The following is a 20,041-nucleotide window of genomic DNA, read 5'->3' as shown; positions in this document are numbered from 1 at the left end:
ATGAATTTTAATGGTAATTATTCCTTCCTCCCTACTGCTGATCTTCCATTACCCGGCTCCTGGACACAACTCTGCTCACTTTCAAATCCAAGCCTCAAGTAACCCTAGGTGACATGTAGCCCAAAGAGCTTTTCTGCACTCTCCCCCTTTGCTCCTCTCTGTACTTATCAGTATGAGGACCAGTGTGGCCTCTTTGAACTCTATTTTTTTCCAATTGTTACCTGTATCATGCAAGGAAAAGTCTAAGAACTGGGTCAGCAAATAATAGTGCTTTCTATTTAGAACATGGAGAGGATAGATGGCTATGTGTTTGCCATTTTGCTTTGTTTCACAGTGATAACATAGTAATAGCCCAATATTTGATAATTATTAGCATACGTGGTGGCAAATATAAGAGTTATTGAGTATAAAGAACAGCACGGCACGGCATTTGTGAAATGAAATTCTGGAAACTCTCCTTTAATTGAGGTTGGATGTTCAGTGGGTGTGGAGGCAATGGGGAAATATGAGGCAAGAGGTCAGAGAAAGGATCCCCAGTCGTGAGAAGAAGGCGGGTGACACCCAAGAGGAGGAGGAGTTATAGACAATAGCACAGTAGTGGCTAGATGGCCTGCCCTTCCTCACAAAGGAACAAAGCAAATCTTGTAGGGGGGTGGGATATGTCCAAACCCACTGGCAACTGGGGTGGTGTCAAGGTCCTTTATGTCGACCACAGGTTTCAGGGTAAAATTTTGTAAAATGGAGGTCAGGAATAAAAACAGCTCCATACGGGCCAGGCTTTCTCCCACACAAATCCGTTTTCCTGAAAATAACAAACACAAGGGATTTGTTCCTTGAAGATTATGTTTTGAACTGTCACAAGAAGTATGTCACAAGGAGTATTTGCTGAATGGCTGAACCGATGGAGAGCTGGCAGGAAGGGTAGAGGGACAGATGGATAGAAGGATGGGAACACCTGCTATTCACCTAGTGTCTTAATGGGATCCCTTCATTCAACAAATATCTATTGAGCATTAGGTCTACATCAAACACTTCATTATGTATTCCCATATTATAACTGCACTTTTCACATTTCCAGTTTCCATAAATCTTTGTAGAAACACACCCACTTGTCCAAGTGCATTGGAGGGAGGAGGACTGAGAGAAGGGAACTCATAAACCTGTGTCTCCCTTTCTACCTCTGGCACAAAATTTAGACAAAGTTTTTTCTCCTTCATGTGATTTCAGAGGCACATGTCTAAATGCGTCCTCTCTTGGAACGCCTGGGGAAGCTCAGTTGGTTAAGCGAACGACTCTTGATTTCAGCTCAGGTCACAATCTCAGAGTTTGTGGGATCGAGCTCTGCATAGGATCCGACCTGACAGCATGGAGACTGCTTGGGATTCTCTCTCTCTGCCCCTTCCTAATTCACGCACATGTGTGCTCTCTCTCTCAAGATAAACATTTTTAAAAAATAAAAATAAAAAAATGTGTCACTTTCTCACTTTAAAATATTAATTTTTTTTAATGTTTATTTATTTTTGAGACAGAGGTAGACAGAGTGCGAGTAGGGGAGGGGCAGAGAGAGAGGGAGACACAGAATCTGAAACAAGCTCTAGGTTCTGAGCTGTCAGCACAGAGCCCGATGAGGGGCTCGAACCCATGAACCATGAGATCACGACCTGAGCCGAAGTCAGACGCTTAACCGACTGAGCCACCCAGGTGCCCCTCACTTTAAATTATTAAATGCCTCTCTGATCTGTCCTATGAGATGATGTCAAATGGGTTGAACTGGCCCTCCACATTCTGTTCCCAGTCTGATGAGCCATAACCCTCCTTCCATGCTTCATATCTCTACTCTTGGTTCTAGCCATACCAACTCTTCATCGATCTCCAATATACTGTGAAGTTTCGAGCTGTATCTCCTGCTGTTCCCTTTGGTTAAGGCGCACTTCTCTTATACTTCTTCCAGGACCTATGTCTCATGTCATTTCCTCTTTATAATCTTTGTGATCCCCTTGGGAAGTACAGTCTTGCCCTCTCTGGGTTTCCTCAGAATCTTATTCATTCTTCAGTTAAAGCATGGATCATCACCTTGAATCTCGATTCTCTGTTTATTTCTTTTTCTACCATGCTAAAATGTGTGTTTTCTTGTAGGGAAAGCTCAGTCTTTGACATGTTGGTATGTATGGCGTAAGACCCAAAGTAGGCATCAAAAGCTGTCAGATAAATAAAGGTGACTCTGTGGCCAGAGATTCAGAACACACACTGTAGATGTGGACACCCAAGATCCGAAATCTCTGATCTTGAGCAGAGGAATATCAGGTGCTTTGGAACCACTGCAGGGTATTCTGCCACTTGTTCAAGGTTTCCTTAATGCCACAGCTAGTTGGCACGTTCCGACTGCCCTGATCTATTGAAATGCCCTGCTCCTAAAGTCCACTCTCTAAAAGTGCCCTTCCTTCTCTTCTTTCCCTTGCTGCCTGTCCCCTGAGAGGCAGCACAAATTGCCTTTCTGCTATCAGAACATTGCTTATTCCACTTCATGCCTCATAAAGTGATCAGGAAGCAGGCGGCTTCCTCCTCTGGTCTCCTGAGCAGCCTGTGCTTTCCTCTTCCACAACACCAGTCTCACTGGATTACAATGACCTATTTACTAATCTGTTTCCCTAATTAGGATGTGAGCCCTTTTGGTACCCATTCTGTGCTTGTGGATACTTGTAACCCTGGAGCCCACTCTGGGGAGTGGGGGATATCACATAGAAAATACTTAACTCAAAGTTGAGGAGTTATATTCCTTTTTCATGGCAGTGAGTAAAGTCTAAATGAGTTTCACCTGCTAAGAGGAGCTCTTGGTAGCTGTGTGATCTATCTAGAGGCAGAATTCAATGAACCTATATTCACTTTGGAAGAACTGGGTCACCAAGCCAAAATTCTAATAATGGGACTGTATAGTGAGTGGGGGAAAGTGCATGGACATTGGGAGTTATGCTTCCGGTCATGGATAAAGAACAATTCTATTCGTCCCAGACTAGGCACCATGTAAGTTTCTACGGATCACCCAAAAATATCTTGCCCCCTTCAGTACCTATGGAAATTAATTTTTATTACCTGCTGAGAAAACCATGAAGTAGTCACTCTTCTTAAAGTTGCCACTATCATCCAGGAAATGGGCAGGGTCAAATATCTCTGGGTTGGGAAATTCTTTGTCATCACGTAGCACAGAAGTCAGTGATATTAGTACACTTGTGCCCTGGAATGAACAGATGAAGACAAACTTTATTATAAAGAAGTCGTGGAGCTGGAAGAAATTTTGCATATCACTTAGTTCACTCTTTTGATCTATACATGAGGAATCCCAGGTCCAAAAAAGGCAATGGCATTTCTAGTCAGACAGACCAAGTAATAAACAGGGATGAGATTAAGACCAGTGCTAGTAAGGTTGCTAAAGTAGCCTCCCAATAGGATTTGAAATGCTGAGTGCTTAGTTACTTGGGTACCAGACCTCTGAATCCCCTCTACTGATCACTATCTTTGGACGATGGTGTAGCTCCCACCCTCTGCTCTATTTCGTCACTTTGGTTTTCAAACATCTCATGTGGACTATGGTTTAAATTTTTTTTTTAACATTTTTATTTTATTTTTGAGAGAGAGAGAGACAGAGCATGAACGGGGGAGGGGCAGAGAGAGAGGGAGACACAGAATCGGAAACAGGCTCCAGGCTCTGAGCTGTCAGCCCAGAGCCCGACGCGGGGCTCGAACTCACGGACCATGAGATCATGACCTGAGCCGAAGTCGGACGCTTAACCGACCAAGCCACCCAGGCGCCCCTGGACGATGGTTTAAAATGGAAGCTTCTGGCATCCAAATTGGCAAGGAAGAAGTCAAACTTTCACTCTTTGAAGATGACATGATACTCTATATGGAAAACCCAAAAGACTCTACCAAAAAACTGCTAGAACTGATATATAAATTCAGCAAAGTTGTAGGATATAAAATCAATGTACAGAAATCTGTGGCATTTCTATATACCAATAATGAAGCAACAGAAGAGAAATCAAGGAATTGATCCCATTTACAATTGGATCAAAAACCATAAGATACCTAGGAATAAACCTAATCAAAGAGCTAAAATATCTGTATGCTGAAAACTAAGATGCTTATGAAACTGAAGAAGACACAAAGAAATGGAAAAACATCCCATGCTCATGGATTGGAAAAACACATATTATGAAAATGTCTATACTGCCCAAGGCATTCTACATGTTCAGTGTAATCTCTATCTAAATAACACCATCATTTTTCACAGAGCTAGAACAAACAATTCTAAAATTTGTATAAAACCAGAAAAGACCCCAAATAGCCAAAGCAATATTGAAAAAGAAAACCAAAGCTGGAGGCATCCCAATTCTGGACTTCAAGCTATGTTACAAAGATGTAATTATCAAGACAGTATAGTACAGACAGAAAAACAGACACATAGATCAATGGAACAGAATAGAAAGCCCAGAAATGGACCCACAAATGTATATGGCCAACTTATTTTCAACAAAGCAGGAAAGAATATCCAATGGAAAAAAAGACAGTCTCTTCAACAAATGGTGCTGGGAAAAGTGGAGGGCGACATGCAAAAGAGTGAACCTGGACCACTTTCTTATAACATACACAAAAATAAATTCCAAAGATGAAAAACCTAGATGTAAGACAGGAAACCACCAAAATCCTAGAGGAGAAAACAGGCAGCAACCTCTCTAACCTCAGTCACAGCAACTTCCTACTAGACACGTCTCTGGAGGCAAGGGAAACAAAAGCAAAAATGAACTACTGGAACCTCATCAAGATAAAAGGCTTCTGCACAGTGAAGGAAACAATCAATAAAACTAAAAGGCAACTGATGGAATGGGAGAAGATATTTGCAAATTACGTTTCAGATAAAGGGTTAGTATTCAAAATCTGTAAGAAACAGGCAGAAGACATGAATAGATACTTTTCCAAAGAAGATATCCAGATGGCTAACAGACACATGAAAAGATGTTCAACATCACTCATCATCAGGGAAATACAAATCAAAACCACACTGAGATACCAACTCATACCTGTCAGAGTGGGTAAAATGAACAACTCAGGAAACAACAGATGTTGGTGAGGATGTGGAGAAAGGGGAACCCTCTTGCATTGTTGGTGGGAATGCAAACTGGTGCTGCCACTCTGGAAAACAGTAGGGAGTTTCCTCAAAAAGTTTATTTGTTTAAACATTTATTTATATTTTTGTTTATTTTTGAGTGGGGGAGGGGTAGAGAGAGAGAGGGAAACAGAATCTGAAGCAGGCTCAAGGCTCTGAGTTGTCAGCACAGAGCCCAATGTAGGGCTTGAACCCACAAACCATGAGACCATGACCTGAGTTGAAGTACAACACTTAACCGACTGAGCCACCCAGGTGCCCCATGGAAGATACCTCCTTAATAAATGACTACCTTAGCATCACCAATAATGATATAAATTGATATTACATGTCTCTAGCCAAAACGTAATTCACTGGGACGTACACATCACGTATGTAATGTTCTTCCCCAAAACACAGAACTTGAATCTAATCTAAAAAAACAAAAACAAAAACAAAAAAAAAAATCACATAGGGCTTCTGGGTGCTTCAGTCGATTGAGCATCTGACTCTTGGTTTCAGCTCAGGTCATGGGGATAGAGCCCTATGTCAGGCTCCGTGCTGAGCATGGAGCCTGCTGAAGATTCTCTCCCTCTGCCCCTTTCCCCTGCTCACATGCTCTCTCTTTTTCTCAAAAAAAAAAAAAAAAAAAAAAAAAACCACCAAAAACAAAAACAAAAAAATCATACAAAACCAGACTGAGGAATATTTTACATGACAACTATCCTGGACTCTTCAGTAGTGTATTGAAATGAAATAAATAAAAGAAAAGGAACTGTTCTTTATAAAAGGGGCGTAAAGGGACCCATAATAAAATTGTATATTTATTCCTTTATTAGATACTAGATGCCCCCTCAAAAAAAGCTATAATAGATACTTTAGAGGGGGGCACCTGGGTGGCTCAGTTGGTTAAGCATCTGACTTCAACCCAGGTCTTGATCTCACAGTTTGAGTTCAAGCCCCGCATTGGGCTCTCTGCCATCAGCATGAAGTCTGCTTGAGATTCTCTATCTCCCTCTGCCCCTCCCACACTGGCATTCTAACTATCTCTCAAAAATAAACAAACATTAAAAAAAAAGATATTTTAGGACAACTGAAAAAATCTATAGCTATATTTTAGATAAAGTTATTGTATATATGATAATTCTTTGAGTGTGAATGCTATTACTGCTATGCAGAAGCCCTTGTTCTTACAAGACACATATGAAATATTTAGGTGTTAAGTGTGATAGACAGATCAATGGGTACAGATAGATATGTACTTAAAATATAGATGTATACACATTTTCATATGTATTATTTATATAAACATAAAACATTATATACCATTGTGTGTGTTTAAATGCTACTGAGATCTTTTTTATTTTTTAAATTCAAAATTGGAAGGAAGTTCCATCCTCTAAGTTTATCATATTTAAGGTCTATAATTTTGTTTTCAATATTATTGCCTTGTGCATTTTAAGACAAGTAATATGTGGAAGTGTTACTTTAAGATTTAAAAAGCAAGTGTATTTTCAATAAATGGTGCTGGAACAAGTGGGTGTCCCTACCAAAAGGAATGAAGTATAAACTACTTCACACTATAAGTGAAAATGAATTTTAAATGGATCACAGACCTAAATACAAAAGCTAAGAGCATAAAACTTGTAGAAGAAAAGATAAGAGCAAATGTTTGGGAACCTGTGTTGGCAAAAAATTTTCCATATAGGACACAGAAGCACAAGTCAAAAGAGAAATAACTGATAAATTGGACTTCATCATAATTCAAAACTTCTGCTCTTTGAAATACATTCTTTGGAGGAAAGAAAGAAAGAAAGAAAGAAAGAAAGAAAGAAAGAAAGAGGGAGGGAGGAAGGTAGGAAGGAAGAAAAGGAAAGAAGAAAAAGCAAGCAAGCAAGCCCTTTACAGATTGAGAGTGAATATTAGCAACACTTACATATAATAAAAGACTTGTGTATACAATATATAAAGGATTGCAATAATTAAATAAGACAAACGACCCAATACAAAATAGGAATATAATTTGATAATTCAACCAAAGAATATATATGAATAGTCAATCAATACATGAAGAGAAGCCCAACATCATTATCCATCCAGAAAACAGAAATAAAACAAAATGTGACATCACTACATAACCACTTATAGTACCTAAAATTTAAAAACACCAACTATGTGGCACCTGGGTGGCTCAGTAAGTTAAGCACCCAATTCTTGAGTTTGGCTCAGGTCATGATCTCACAGTCGTGAGTTCAAACACTGCATCAGGCTCCGCACTGACAGCACAGAGTCTGCTTGGGATTCTCTCTCTCTCTCTCTCTCTCTCTCTCTCTCTCTGCCCCTCCCTCACTCATGTTCTCCCTCCCTCCCTCCCTCCCTCTAAAAATAAATAAATAAACATTAAAAAAAAAAAAAAAGGACCATCAATGGCAAGTGATGGAAGGTACCTGAAGGAATTGGAACTCTCACGCATTGCTAGCAGGAATGTAAAATATCACAGCCACATTTAGAAAATATTTGATGGTTTTTTATAAAGTTAAACAGTTAAGCAAAAGTCCCACTCCTAAGCATTCACCCAAAAGAAATGAAAATTTATATCCACACAAAAACCTGTATGCAAATGTTCACAGCACTTTTATTCAAATAGTCTCAAACTGGAAACAACCCAAATACCCATCAAGTAGTGAATGGATAAACAATTTGTGGTACTCTGTAGGATAGAAAATCATTCATCAAAAAAAAAAAAAAACAAATTAATGATAAGTGCAATAACAAAGTGCAATAAATCTCAAATACATTCTGTCACATAAAAAAGATAAAGGCTTATTTATATTGATTACAAGTTATTCTATTTATGTCACATTCTATTACATTGCATTCTTGAAAAGGCAAAACCGTAGAACCAAAAACAGATCAGTGGTTACCAAGAGTTGGAACTGGGGGAAGTGGATTGATTGTAAAAGGAGAATGAGGGAACTTTTTTGAGATGATAGAAATGTTTTACATCTTGGTTGTGGTGGTAGTTACTTGACTTCACATATTGGTCAGAACTCATTAGACTTTACCCTTAAAAATGTGAATTTTCTTTTGTATAACTTATACCTCAAGATAAAAATAAAGGAATGCACTAAGTCACAAAAAGCACATATGGTGAAAAGTAGGTCTCCCTCCCATCTAAATACTTTCCAAAAACAACTATTCACAACGAGTGATATGTCCTTCCAGGGAATATGCCCTTCCAGAGAGAATATATATATCAGGCAAATAAATCTACATGTTTATTTGGCCTATCACCTTCTTCTTCTTCTTCTTCTTCTTCTTTTTTTTTTATCAAATGACAAGCATCCACTACATCTTGATTTTTTTAATTTTACTTGAATTTGAGAGGCACAGCAGGAATTTTATTAGAAATTCTAGAATCATTGATGAAAATCATCTCAAGATGCAATGCTTCCATAGATGCATTGCTTAGCCTTCTAAACAAGATATAATTTGAAAGTGCATTTAGACTTACTTAGAGGCAACGATGTCATTGTCATGCTTTAGTACTTGTTTCATAAAAAGAAATAAAAATCTTATTTTTTATTTAATAAAATAATTTGGTACTGGCCCATATCAACACATGTACATCTGCCTTATTCATGCTATAGAATATGAATGTATCGTTACACTACTGATGAACATTTAGATAGTTAAGAATATTTTTTTAGGGGCACCTGTGTGGCTCAGTTGGCTAAGCATCTGACTCTTGATTTTGGCTCAGGTCATGACCCAGGGTTGTGGGATCAAGCCCCATGTTGGGCTCAGTGCTGAGCATGGAGCCTGCTTAAGATATTCTCTCTCTCTCTCTCTCTCTCTCTCTCTCTCTCTCTCTCTCTCTCTCAGAAACAAAAACAGAATGCTTTTATTATAAACAGTGATGCAAGGACACATTTTTTGAACATTCCTCTGTTAGCACTTGTAGTAGATACCAAGAATTATAATTCTTGCGTTATAAGATTCTATATTTTATTTCTGATAGATATTGCCAAAATGTCCTCCAAAAAAGATGTAGTTATCTACAATCCTGCCACTGGTGATTGAAAGTGCTCATTTACACACACCCTCACCAATACAACATTTTCTCAGCCTTTGACTTCATCAGTCTAATAAGTAAAAATGGTCATAGTTTTAGCTTGTATTTTGTATATGTTACCTGGTTGAATTCTTGCAACATTCTAGTGACGTAAAGGTCAGTGCTATCAACAGTTTACAAATGAGAAAACCAAGGCACATAGGATTAAGAAATTTATTCAAGATTATAGTAAAGGGTAACCGAGCCAGAGTTTATACAGAGGTTATCCTCCTGAATTTATCTCCTGCTGCCTTGCATTTCAAATATCTACTTGAGTTTTCCATTTTTAGGATACAGTTGGCAGAAGAAAGTGCCTGGTTCATTTAGAAAACCCAGAAGAGAAATAGCCCTCTCTGCACAAGTGTCACTTCTTTCACCCTTCTGTCCTAAGCATGCAACTGTGATTCTGACGAGGCATTTTCCCGGCTGGGAAATAACCTGAAAGCCAGATGAAGCCCAAATGGTTTTCTGCAACTCAGAGGAAGTCATCCCTCCCCCAAAGGTTTTTTGTTTGTTTAATATGTAAATCCATGTCTTTTAAAAATTATTTTAGAGAGAGAGAGAAACCATGGGTGTGCACATGCTAGTGGATGAGAGGGGCAAAGGGAGACAGATTCCTAAGCAGGCTTGACCTCAGCGTGGAGGGGGATGCGGGGCTCAATCCCGAGACCCTAGGATCATGACCTGAGCTGAAATCAAGAGTCAGATGCTCAACCGACTGAGCCACCCAGGCACCCCAGTGTTTTTTTTTAAGTTTATGTATTTTTTTTACTAGTCTCTACACCCAATGTGGGGCTTGAACTCACAATCCCAAGATCAAGAGTCGCATGCTCTACCGACTGAGCCAGCCACGCGCCAGCCCTCCAAAGTTGTTTTTATTAACCATTTCAAAGTTATATACAGAATGACTATTTTAGCTTATTTTTCTACATCAGTTCAACAAATATAAACATTTGTTTTCATGGAAGTATAAATACACAATCCTTCATCTGAACCTCCTGAGGCCTAATGTGTTTTCAAATTAAGTACAGTTTGATGATTTTAGAAAGGTATTATGATGTATATGCCATAAATTTTAAAATACTCCCAATAATGTGGTATCATATAATCAAACACATTGATACCTCTTTAGCAAAACATGAATATTCACACAAAGTGCATCAATAAGGAATATATAGATTGATTCACTTCAGTTCAAGATTCTGGCCACTGAAAGAAATTGCACTTCGATTTATTTTTAATTTTCTGAGTTTTTAATATTGCAGAATAAAGGTTTTAACATAAAGTTTCAAGTATTAAAAACAACAACAACAACTTAGATCGGTTCTGTCCAACACAGTAGCCTTGAGTGATCCATGATTATTTATATTTAAATTAAAGCTCATTGCAAGTATATAAAATTTAAAGTTCAAGTATTAATTATTAAAACAAATATTGGGGCACCTGGGTGGCTCAGTTGGTTAAGCATCTGACTTCGGCACAGGTCATGATCTCACTACTTGTGAGTTCAAGCCCCGCTTCAGATTCTGTGTCTCTATCTCTCTCTGTCCCTCCCCTGTTTGCTCTCTGTCTCTGTCTCTGTCTCTCTCTCTCTCTTTCTCTCTCTCAAAAATAAATAAACATTAAAAAATATACATTAAACCAGGTTGAAGAATTCTGTGTATAGAAATTACAAATAAATCCACAAATTATTAGCAATAAGTCAATTTGGAAAGGTTGCTAGATGTAAGGTCATCAAAATAATAAAATCAAGTATATTTCCATATAACAAAAAAAGTAGAAAAGGCATTTTAAAAATTATACAATCTATAGTAACATCAAAAATACCACTCATCTAGGAAAAACCTAATAGATATTACAAGCCACTGCACTGAAAATATTGAAAAAATTAAAGAAAGTCCAAATAAATTGGGAGAATATGCCATATCCATGAATTGAAAGATTCAAGATACCAACATGTCAATTCTTTCTAAATTATTTTATTATCACCCTGATAAAAATCACAGCCAAATGCTTTGGATTACTGACAAACTGATACTCAAATTTATTTGGAAATGTAAACGGCTAAGAGTAGCCAAAACAATATTAAAGAAGCAGAACAAATTTGGAAGACTTACACAGCCAAATACCAAAACCTGTCATAAAAGTATGTAGCCTCAGTGGGGCGCCTGGGTGGCTCGGTCGGTTAAGCGTCTGACTCTTGATTTCGTTCAGGTCATGATTTCATGGTTCATGAGGTCACAGTCTCATGGTTCATGAGTTTAAGCCCTGCATAGGGTTCTGCACTGGCAGCGTGGAGCCTGCTTGGGATTCTCTCTCCTCTCTGCCCCTCCCCCACTCACGCTGTCTCTCTCTCTCTCTCTTAAAATAAATAAATAGGGGCGCCTGGGTGGCTCAGTCAGTTAAACGTCCAACTTAGGATCAGGTCATGATCTCATGGTTTGTGAGTTCGAGCCCCCTATCGGGTTCTGTGCTGACAGCTCAGAGACTGGATTCTGCTTCTTATTCTGTGTCTCCCTCTCTCTCTGTCCCTCCCATGCTCATGCTCTGTCTTTCTCTGTCTCTCAATAACAAATAAACATTACAAAATTTAAAAAAATAAAATAAATAAACTTTAAAAAAAGGTCTGTAGCCTCAAACTGGAAACAACACAAAATCCATCAAGCTGCCACATATATGAGTTTTGCACCTTTCTCATCTTGTATTGGTAGAGGACTGAGCCAATAGTGAGAACAGGGGAACTTCAAGAGCACTAAAGTCAGTGTAGGAGAAATATCTCTTACCTTGGGGATGACATAGTTTCTGAATTTAATGTCACGGGTCACTGCATGTGGCAGGTTGACTGGGATAAGGTCAATGTACCTCTGGATCTCATGCAACACTGCATTCATGTAGGGCATGCGGCTCCTGTCCTGCATGCAGGGGCTCCGGTGTCTGCCAATTACATGGCCAATCTCTTCCTGGATTTTAGCTGATAAAACACAAATAAGACTGATGAAAAAAGTGAAAAATGCATAGATATTTGCATGCCAACTCAGGTTATCTGAACACTTTGAAGGTATTCCAACATCATCACAAACATCGGCTATGTGCCCAGAAGTACATCTGAGAGAGAGTTGCCGTAATATTGACACATATGACTCCAGACAAACTAGACTTTGAGATCAATCTGTGCACACGTATGATAAGCATAGGTTAATAGTACATTTTAACTCAAGAAATCACTGTCCTCAAAGAAAGGAAAACAGGGATTAAGTATTTTTTTCATATCAAAATAATGTTTTAAAAATCAAATTCTATAACTGATGTGTATGTATGTATGGTTTGTGTGACTGTATGTATGTTGTATGTGTATAGTTATTTGCACCTTACAATGATATCTTCTCTCATCCTCACATTTCCCAAAGGTTTGAGATTTTGAAAGATTTGAAAGATTCTAGCAGTTTCTTCTGAAATTTATGCTTCACGTTTCTAAATATTGACTATTCCTATTTCTCAACTTACTAATTTTTTATTTTTTTCTTTATTCTATTTTTATTTCTTTATTTTTAAGTAGGTTTCACGCCCAGCACAGAGCCCAACGCAGGGCTTGAACTCATGACCATGAGGATCAAGACCTGAGCTGAGATCAAGAGCAGGATGCTTAACTGACTGAGCCACCCAAGTGCCCCCACAACTTACTCATTTTTAGACAATGTCTAATGATGTTCCGGGAAGAGAGCAGGACTTATGTTTCAACCCCCACCCCACACAAAATGCACACATCCACAGACAGATACATACACACACATGCTTCCCCTTGTTCCATTTTCCCCAATATATTCATATAATTTCTGATTATCTCAATATTCATTGTTTAAATTATGACTATAATAAATATTACATAAGTGTGACAACTATGATTATGTTTCATTTTTTGTACATTCTTGGTTTTATTTGTACATTCTTTGCTTATTTCAATTCCTACTTTTTAGATGCTAATTTAGAATTATGGCAACTGCTCAGGTAGATGTTTCAAACTCCTAGTAATAATTTTTCTAATTACTGGTAAACCTCAAATAACTGATCCTTTCTCTTTTCTTCTTGGGTATGTCCTCTCACATCTGCTTTGTCCACCTAGTCCAATTTGAAATGGATATTTTCTAAGCCTGGTGCCCAGTACATTCTCACTTCCATTCTCCTACATGGACCTCCTGATTCCTGGAGCCCATGACTTCCTCTGACTTGATTTCAGACGTCTGCATACAGCATACACTCTAGTATATTTTTTTTTAATTAAAAAATTTATTTTATTTTATTTTTTTATGTTTATTTACTTTTCAGAGAGAGACAGAGTGTGAGCAAAGGAGGGTCACAGAGACAGGGAGACACAGAATCTGAAGCAGGCTCCGGGCTCTGAGCTATCTGCACAGAGCCTGACGCAGGGCTCAAACCCACAAACTGCAAGATCATGACCTGAGCTGAAGTCAGAGGCTTAACTGACTGAGCCACCCAGGCGCCCCTAATTAAAAAAAAAATTTTAAAGCAATTTCTATACCCAAAGTGGGGCTCAAACTTATAACCCTGATATCAAGAGACACATGTTCTACTGACTGAGCCAGTGTATTTCTAAGAAAATAAAATCAGAGGGTAAGTTTTTTGCCAACTTGTAGATCTGAAAATATCCTTTAATACTCAGGATATAGTTGCTCTTGAGAATTCTAATGCCATACAGTACTTGATTTATCTCTGAAAGTTTTTATGAATTTTTCTTTAATCATGGTGTTCTGCAATTCCTTGACCCTCTGTCTTAGGGAGGATATTATTATTTCATTCACTTTGCTGGGAATTTGGTGAGAATTTTCTGTCTAGATGGCAGAAGAGGGAGGTCTTTTCTCTGGAGTTGTTCATTCTCTGAGGTCTATATCTGGCTGCTGAATTTTAGGAAGAGGATAGAGAAAGGAGCTAAGGGTCTCAGAATTCAAGTAGACTATTACTTAGTCTTTCTTTTTCAGCCCTACACTTCACTCTTTCTCTGTCTCTGCCAAGTGTCCCTGAGGGCAAGGTCTCTCAGGTTCAGTTTCTCTAGAGAGTGAGCTCCCTTTTCTGTGGAGGGAAAACAGTTACCTGCTAAGAGAAGTTGTAGCAGGTAGCTAGGCAGGGAGAGCCTCCTGTTTTCTACTCCAGTCTCCCTCTACCTTTCTTGAGACTTGGTTCTTTCAATACTGAGCCTTATGTAGTTGTAGGGGCTTGTTTTCCCAGACTAAATCTTCCTTCTTTGACATTTAGCTTACAACTTCAATCTCCCTCCTGAGACGGTTATCAGCCCTCCATTCACTCTCTATGCTTTAGAAATTTGTTGAAGATTTGATAACTGTTTTGCTGTGCTTCTCTTCTCCAACTGAAACAGTAGTGCTCATTTATAATTAATTTATCATCATTTCAATGGGATTCTGATTCAGAAAACCATGTGTATAACTGATCTGCTGTGCACAACCAGAATATTCTTGAAGTTTTAAAAACATTTTTTAAGTTGTTCTTAGTTCGCAAAAGATAAAAACTTGACCCAAAAAGAAATTGTTGTCGCAAACACCATTTTTCTGGACTCAGACTTCTGAAATAATAAAATTCCTTTAGAAGTGTGACATCAGTATAAGAAAAGGCTAATATTCCTGATGAACACAGATCAAATTCTCAAAAAAACAAAAACAAAAACAAAAACAAAAACAAAAACAAAACAACAAAAAACCCTAACAAACTGACTTCAACAGCACCCTGGAAGGATCATACACCATGATCAAGCTTGATTTATCACTGGGATGCCTGGGTGGTTCAAAATACTCAAAAAGATAAATATGATACACTGTATTAACAGAATGAAGGATAAAAATGATATAATCATCTCAGTAGATGCAGAAAAAGCATTTGACAAAGTTTAACATCCTTTCATGATTAAAAAAATTCTCAACAAATTACATATAAAAGGAATGAACCTCAATATAATAAAGGCCATACATGACAAGCCAAGGACAACATCATACTCAGTGGTGAAATGCTGAAAGTTTTCTCCTTTAAGATTAGGAACAAGACAAGGATGCCTACACTTGCCACTTTTATTCAACATAGTACTGGATTAGCCTGAGCAATTAAACAAGAAAAATAAATAAAAGGCATCCATACTGAACAGAATGAAGTTAAATGGTGTCTGTTTGCAGATGACATGATCTTATATATAGAAAATCCTACAGACTTCACCAAAAATTGTTGGAATAAACAAATGCAGTAAAGTAGAAAGATATAACTCAATATATAAAAATCAGTTGTGTTTCTATACACTAACAATGATCTATCTGAAAGAGAAATTAGACAATTCCATTTACAATGGCATCAAAAAGAATAAAATGCTTAGTAACAAATTTAACCAAAGAGGTGAAAGATATGTACACTGAAAACTATAGAACATTGATTAAAAAATTTAAGAGGACACAATTAAATGGAAAGATATCCTGTGGTCATGGATTAGAAGAATTAATATTGTTAAAGTGCCTATATTAACTAAAGTAATCTACTCCAATGTAATCCTTGCCAAAATTCCAATGACATTTTTCACAAAAATAGAAAAAGAAATCCTAAAGTTCATACTAAACCACAGAAGACCCTGAATAGACAAAGCAGTCTTGAGAAAAAAGAACAGAGCTGGACGTACCGTGCTTTCTGATTTCAAGCCCTATTACAAAGCTACAGTAATCAAAACGGTAGAATACAGGGGCACCTGGCTGGCTCAGTCAGTAGAGCATGAGACTCTTGATCTCGGGATTGTGAGTTTGGGCCCCACATAGGGCTTAAAGTTTACTCAAAAACAACAACAACAACAAAGGAAACAATCAATAAAATGAAAAGGTAACCTATGGAATAGAAGAAAACATTTGCAAAGCATGTATCTGATGAGGGATTAATATTCAAAATACATAAGGAACTCATACTGCTCAATAGCAAAAAATTAACAACCTAAAATAAAATGGGCACAAGACCTGAATACACATTTTTCCAAAGAAGACATACAAATGGCCTGTGGATATATGAAAAGGTACTGAATATCAGGGACGTGTTGATCAAAACCACAGTGAGATATCACCTTACATCTGTTAGTATGGCTATTATCAAAAAGACAGGAGATAAAAAATATTAGTAAGAATGCAGAAAAAAAGAGAACACTGTAAACTGATGATAGGAATGTAAATTGGTACGGCAATTATAGAAAACAGTAGAGAGGTTGCTGAAAAAATTAAAACCTGAACTAACATTGATCCAACAATTCTACTTCTGGGCATATATCCACAGAAAAGGAAATCAGTATCTCAAAGAGATCTCTGCACTCTCTTGTTCATTGCAGCATTATTCACAATAGCCAAGATATGGAAAAACCTAAGTGTTCATTGATAGATGAATAACGAAAAGGATAACAACAGAATATTATTTAGCCAATAAAGAAGAAAATCTGGCATTTGCAACAACATAGATGAAACTATAGGATACTACACTAAGTAAATATGCCAGACACAAAAAGACAAATACTGCATGATCTCACATATATGTGGAATCTAAAAAAGTCAAATGCATAGAAGCAGCAAGTAGAATGGTGGCTGCCAGAGGCTGGGGGTGGGGGAAATGGAGAGATATTGGTCAAAGGGTTCAAACTTTTAAAATGAATAAATTTGGGTGTCTAATGTACAACATGGTGACTGTGATTAATACTGTATTGTACACTTGAAATTTGCTAAGAGAGTAGATATTAAGAGTTGTCACCATACCCTCATCTTCCAAAAGGTAACTATGTGAGGTGGTAAATATGTTAATCAGCTTGATTGTGGTAATCATTTCACAATGTACATGCATATGAAATCATCACATTATATACTATAAGTATACACAATTTTTACTTGTTAATTATATCTCAATAAGGTGGAAAAATATAGTTGTTTAAAAAGGAAAAAAATGGGGTGCCTGGGTGTCTCAGTCGGTTAAGTGTCTAACTCTTGATCTCAGCTCAGGTCTTGATCTCAGGGTTGTGAGTTCAAGCCCCGCATTGGGCTCTGCTTTGGGCATGGAGCCTACTTAAAAATAAACAAAGTTAAAAAAAATTAAAAGGGAAAAAAAATCCTTTAAACCACATTGTGTCTAAATAGCATGTATCTTTTATAAATCTAACCTTGTAAAATACTTCCCAGACTGGAAATTTTCTCAGGCCGTCTTACTAAGTTTCTGCTATACTTCAACATAGTTCCCATCTTCCCTACCTTACCATTAGAAAACTGCATATTCAGAATATTTCCCTTCCCTTCCCTTCTTTCTTTTCTTTTCTTTTCTTTTTTTCTTTTCTTTTCTTTTCTTTTCTTTTCTTTTCTTTTCTTTTCTTTTCTTTTCTTTTCTTTTCTTTTCTTTTCTTTTCTTTCTTTCTTTCTTTCTTTCTTTCTTTCTTTCTTTCTTTCTTTCTTTCTATTTTTTATTTCTTAGAGCACAAGCAGAGGAGAGAAACAGAGAGAGGGAGAGAGAGAAAGAGAGAGAACCTTAAGCAGGTTCCACACTCAGCATGGAGCCCGATGCAAAGCCCAATCCCATGACCCTGGAACCATTACCTGAGCTGAAACCAAGAGTCAGATGCTCAACTGACCCAGCAACCCCAGGAAAGATTTCTCCAAGAACACACCTACCATTCAAAGTGGCCTCTTTTAAGAAAACTGATATTCAACTTATGCTGGCCGTGCCTGCTATAAATCCTTTCCCATAAAATCTAGACATTTATCCAAAGTTCTTTTTGTTGATAAAATCCATAGCCTTCTGCTTTTGCTATTATTGCTCACAGTGTCTTCACTTCTCAGTCATCCTCTGCTAGTGTGTGAATTTGCCTCACTTATCTCCCTTTTTCATATTTGGACGAATCAGAGCTGGTGGCACAGGAATTTCAGTAAGGAAGCTTCTCTAAGAGAAACAAGATGGAAGCCCATACGAGTGTCTTCTCAACATCATTTCTGAAATTCACCCTTCCTACCATGCTGGCGGTACCTGTGACTTCCGGGTGCTTCAGCAGGAGCAGGAGAGCATATCTTAGGGTGGTGCTTGTGGTCTCTGTCCCAGCTGCAAACAAATCACTTGCAGTGGCTATCAAGTTTTCAGTAGTGAACTCCAACTTCTGACTGTGGTTTTCCTAGGAATTATTCAATGCCATTATTTGATGGTTTGCCAGCACATGTCATTACAATAAATCCCAAATAGCACATTGTTATCAAGGGAAGCAAACTTAGAAACTAGAGAGGGCAGTGTTAAAATAATAATGGTATGGTATGGAAAACTGTATGCATTAGCTGACCCAATCTTCATTTCCTATTCCTTATCCCTTGCTTGCCTACAAATTCCACTTCCCAGCCTCCTTTGCAGCTACATTGGCCAAGCAATCTATTTCTTACCAATGGCCTATGGATGCCACTTTCTCTTTCCTTCTTCTTACTCAAAACACAGATATGTAGGTGGTGGCGGTGGTGTAGACATCATCTTGAAACACTAGTATTTGAGCATGAACATAAAGCCTACACACTAAGTGTGCTAAAGAAAAATAGAAGGCACCTGAGTCCATGATACTTCAGAGCTACTGTACATGTCCTGGACCGCTCTACATGAAATTCGCTGTACATGAGATAAATAAACCCACTACACTTTCTTAAAATATTGTTAATTGGGTTTTCTCTTGTTGGTAGGCAAACACAATCTGAATACAGAGAAATGAGTAAATTAGAGCAATATCTCAAAAAATGGTATAAACCAAGATCGAGAATTTGCAATTCTCTTCTTCTGTTATAGAATTTATGTGGATTCTATATTGCCTAAAATCTCATTATGAGGTTGAAAATGTGCAAAAGCTAACATGACAGCACATCCTAGAACAGACTATTCTAGATGTGAGGCAGGAGGCAACTTGGAGTAGGAAACAAGTACAGGAATTAGTGGGGATATAGAGATAGAAGAAATACTACAGACATGAAGACAGAAAATTTAAGCATTAACTGCTCATAAGGGATGAAGGAGAGTGTAGGGGAAATGCAGATGTTGAGGATAAGAGACTGACTGAATAGAGGTCTCATAAACTGTACATTGGGAGAGCAAAAGCACTTCACAAGGACAACCGAAGTTGGTTTAAGGTAAGGATGACACAAAGTCGATAATAACCATAGGGCCATTTGAAATACTGAGGTCACTAAAATACAAATAATAATAATAATAATAATTTCTTCCTATCCCTTCCTATAGACCAGCATTAATTTAATAAGGTTTTTATAATCCCCAAGTGACCAGTAGCATGCCTAACATGTAATCAACTCCATTAAGACAGGCTTAACCCACTCAATAGCTGTACTTACTAGACCCACCAGTAACATCAACTTTACACAGTTTTCTAACATTGCCAACCCAAAATCACTCTAAAGCGAGGAAAAACAATAGGGCACTAATAAACCATTTTTAGCATTTCCTACTGTTGAGGCGAATTTAAAGAATCAGTGCTTACATACAAATGGATTATCAATTTTAGCCAATTTTATGCCTAAGTTTTCTTGTAATTATGAGTTTTACATTTTTAGCTCTTACATTCAGGTCTTTGACCCACCACACTTCCTCCCAAGGTTAAATACAAAGTTATCATATGGCCCGGCAATTCTATCACCAGGTATATACCCAAGAGAAATTAACCTGTACAAAAACCTGTACACAAATGTCCATAGAAGTTTATTCATAATAACCAGAAAACCAGAAACAAC

General features: G+C 37.7%; 1 protein-coding gene across 2 annotated transcripts in view; it reads right to left on the bottom strand.

Annotated features, from left to right (window-relative positions):
- Positions 1–438: 438 nt before the first annotated feature.
- The window catches only part of LOC123576852 (cytochrome P450 2C41-like), a 32,729-nt gene continuing 13,126 nt past the window's right edge, over positions 439–20,041 (bottom strand). For both annotated transcript variants that reach the window (XM_045438283.1, XM_045438284.1), the window contains 4 exons: positions 18,297–18,438; positions 12,038–12,225; positions 3,091–3,232; positions 439–802 (listed from right to left, as the gene is read on the bottom strand). In XM_045438283.1, coding sequence (XP_045294239.1) covers positions 621–802; positions 3,091–3,232; positions 12,038–12,225; positions 18,297–18,438 — 654 coding nt within the window. In that variant the 3' untranslated portion in view covers positions 439–620. The remainder of the gene's footprint in view (positions 803–3,090; positions 3,233–12,037; positions 12,226–18,296; positions 18,439–20,041) is intronic.

The sequence above is a fragment of the Leopardus geoffroyi genome, chromosome D2 (assembly GCF_018350155.1).
Source record: "Leopardus geoffroyi isolate Oge1 chromosome D2, O.geoffroyi_Oge1_pat1.0, whole genome shotgun sequence".
NCBI classification, from domain to species: domain Eukaryota; kingdom Metazoa; phylum Chordata; class Mammalia; order Carnivora; family Felidae; genus Leopardus; species Leopardus geoffroyi.
The sequence above is the reverse complement of the archived record's forward strand: the minus strand, read 5'-3'. Positions and strand labels throughout refer to the sequence as shown.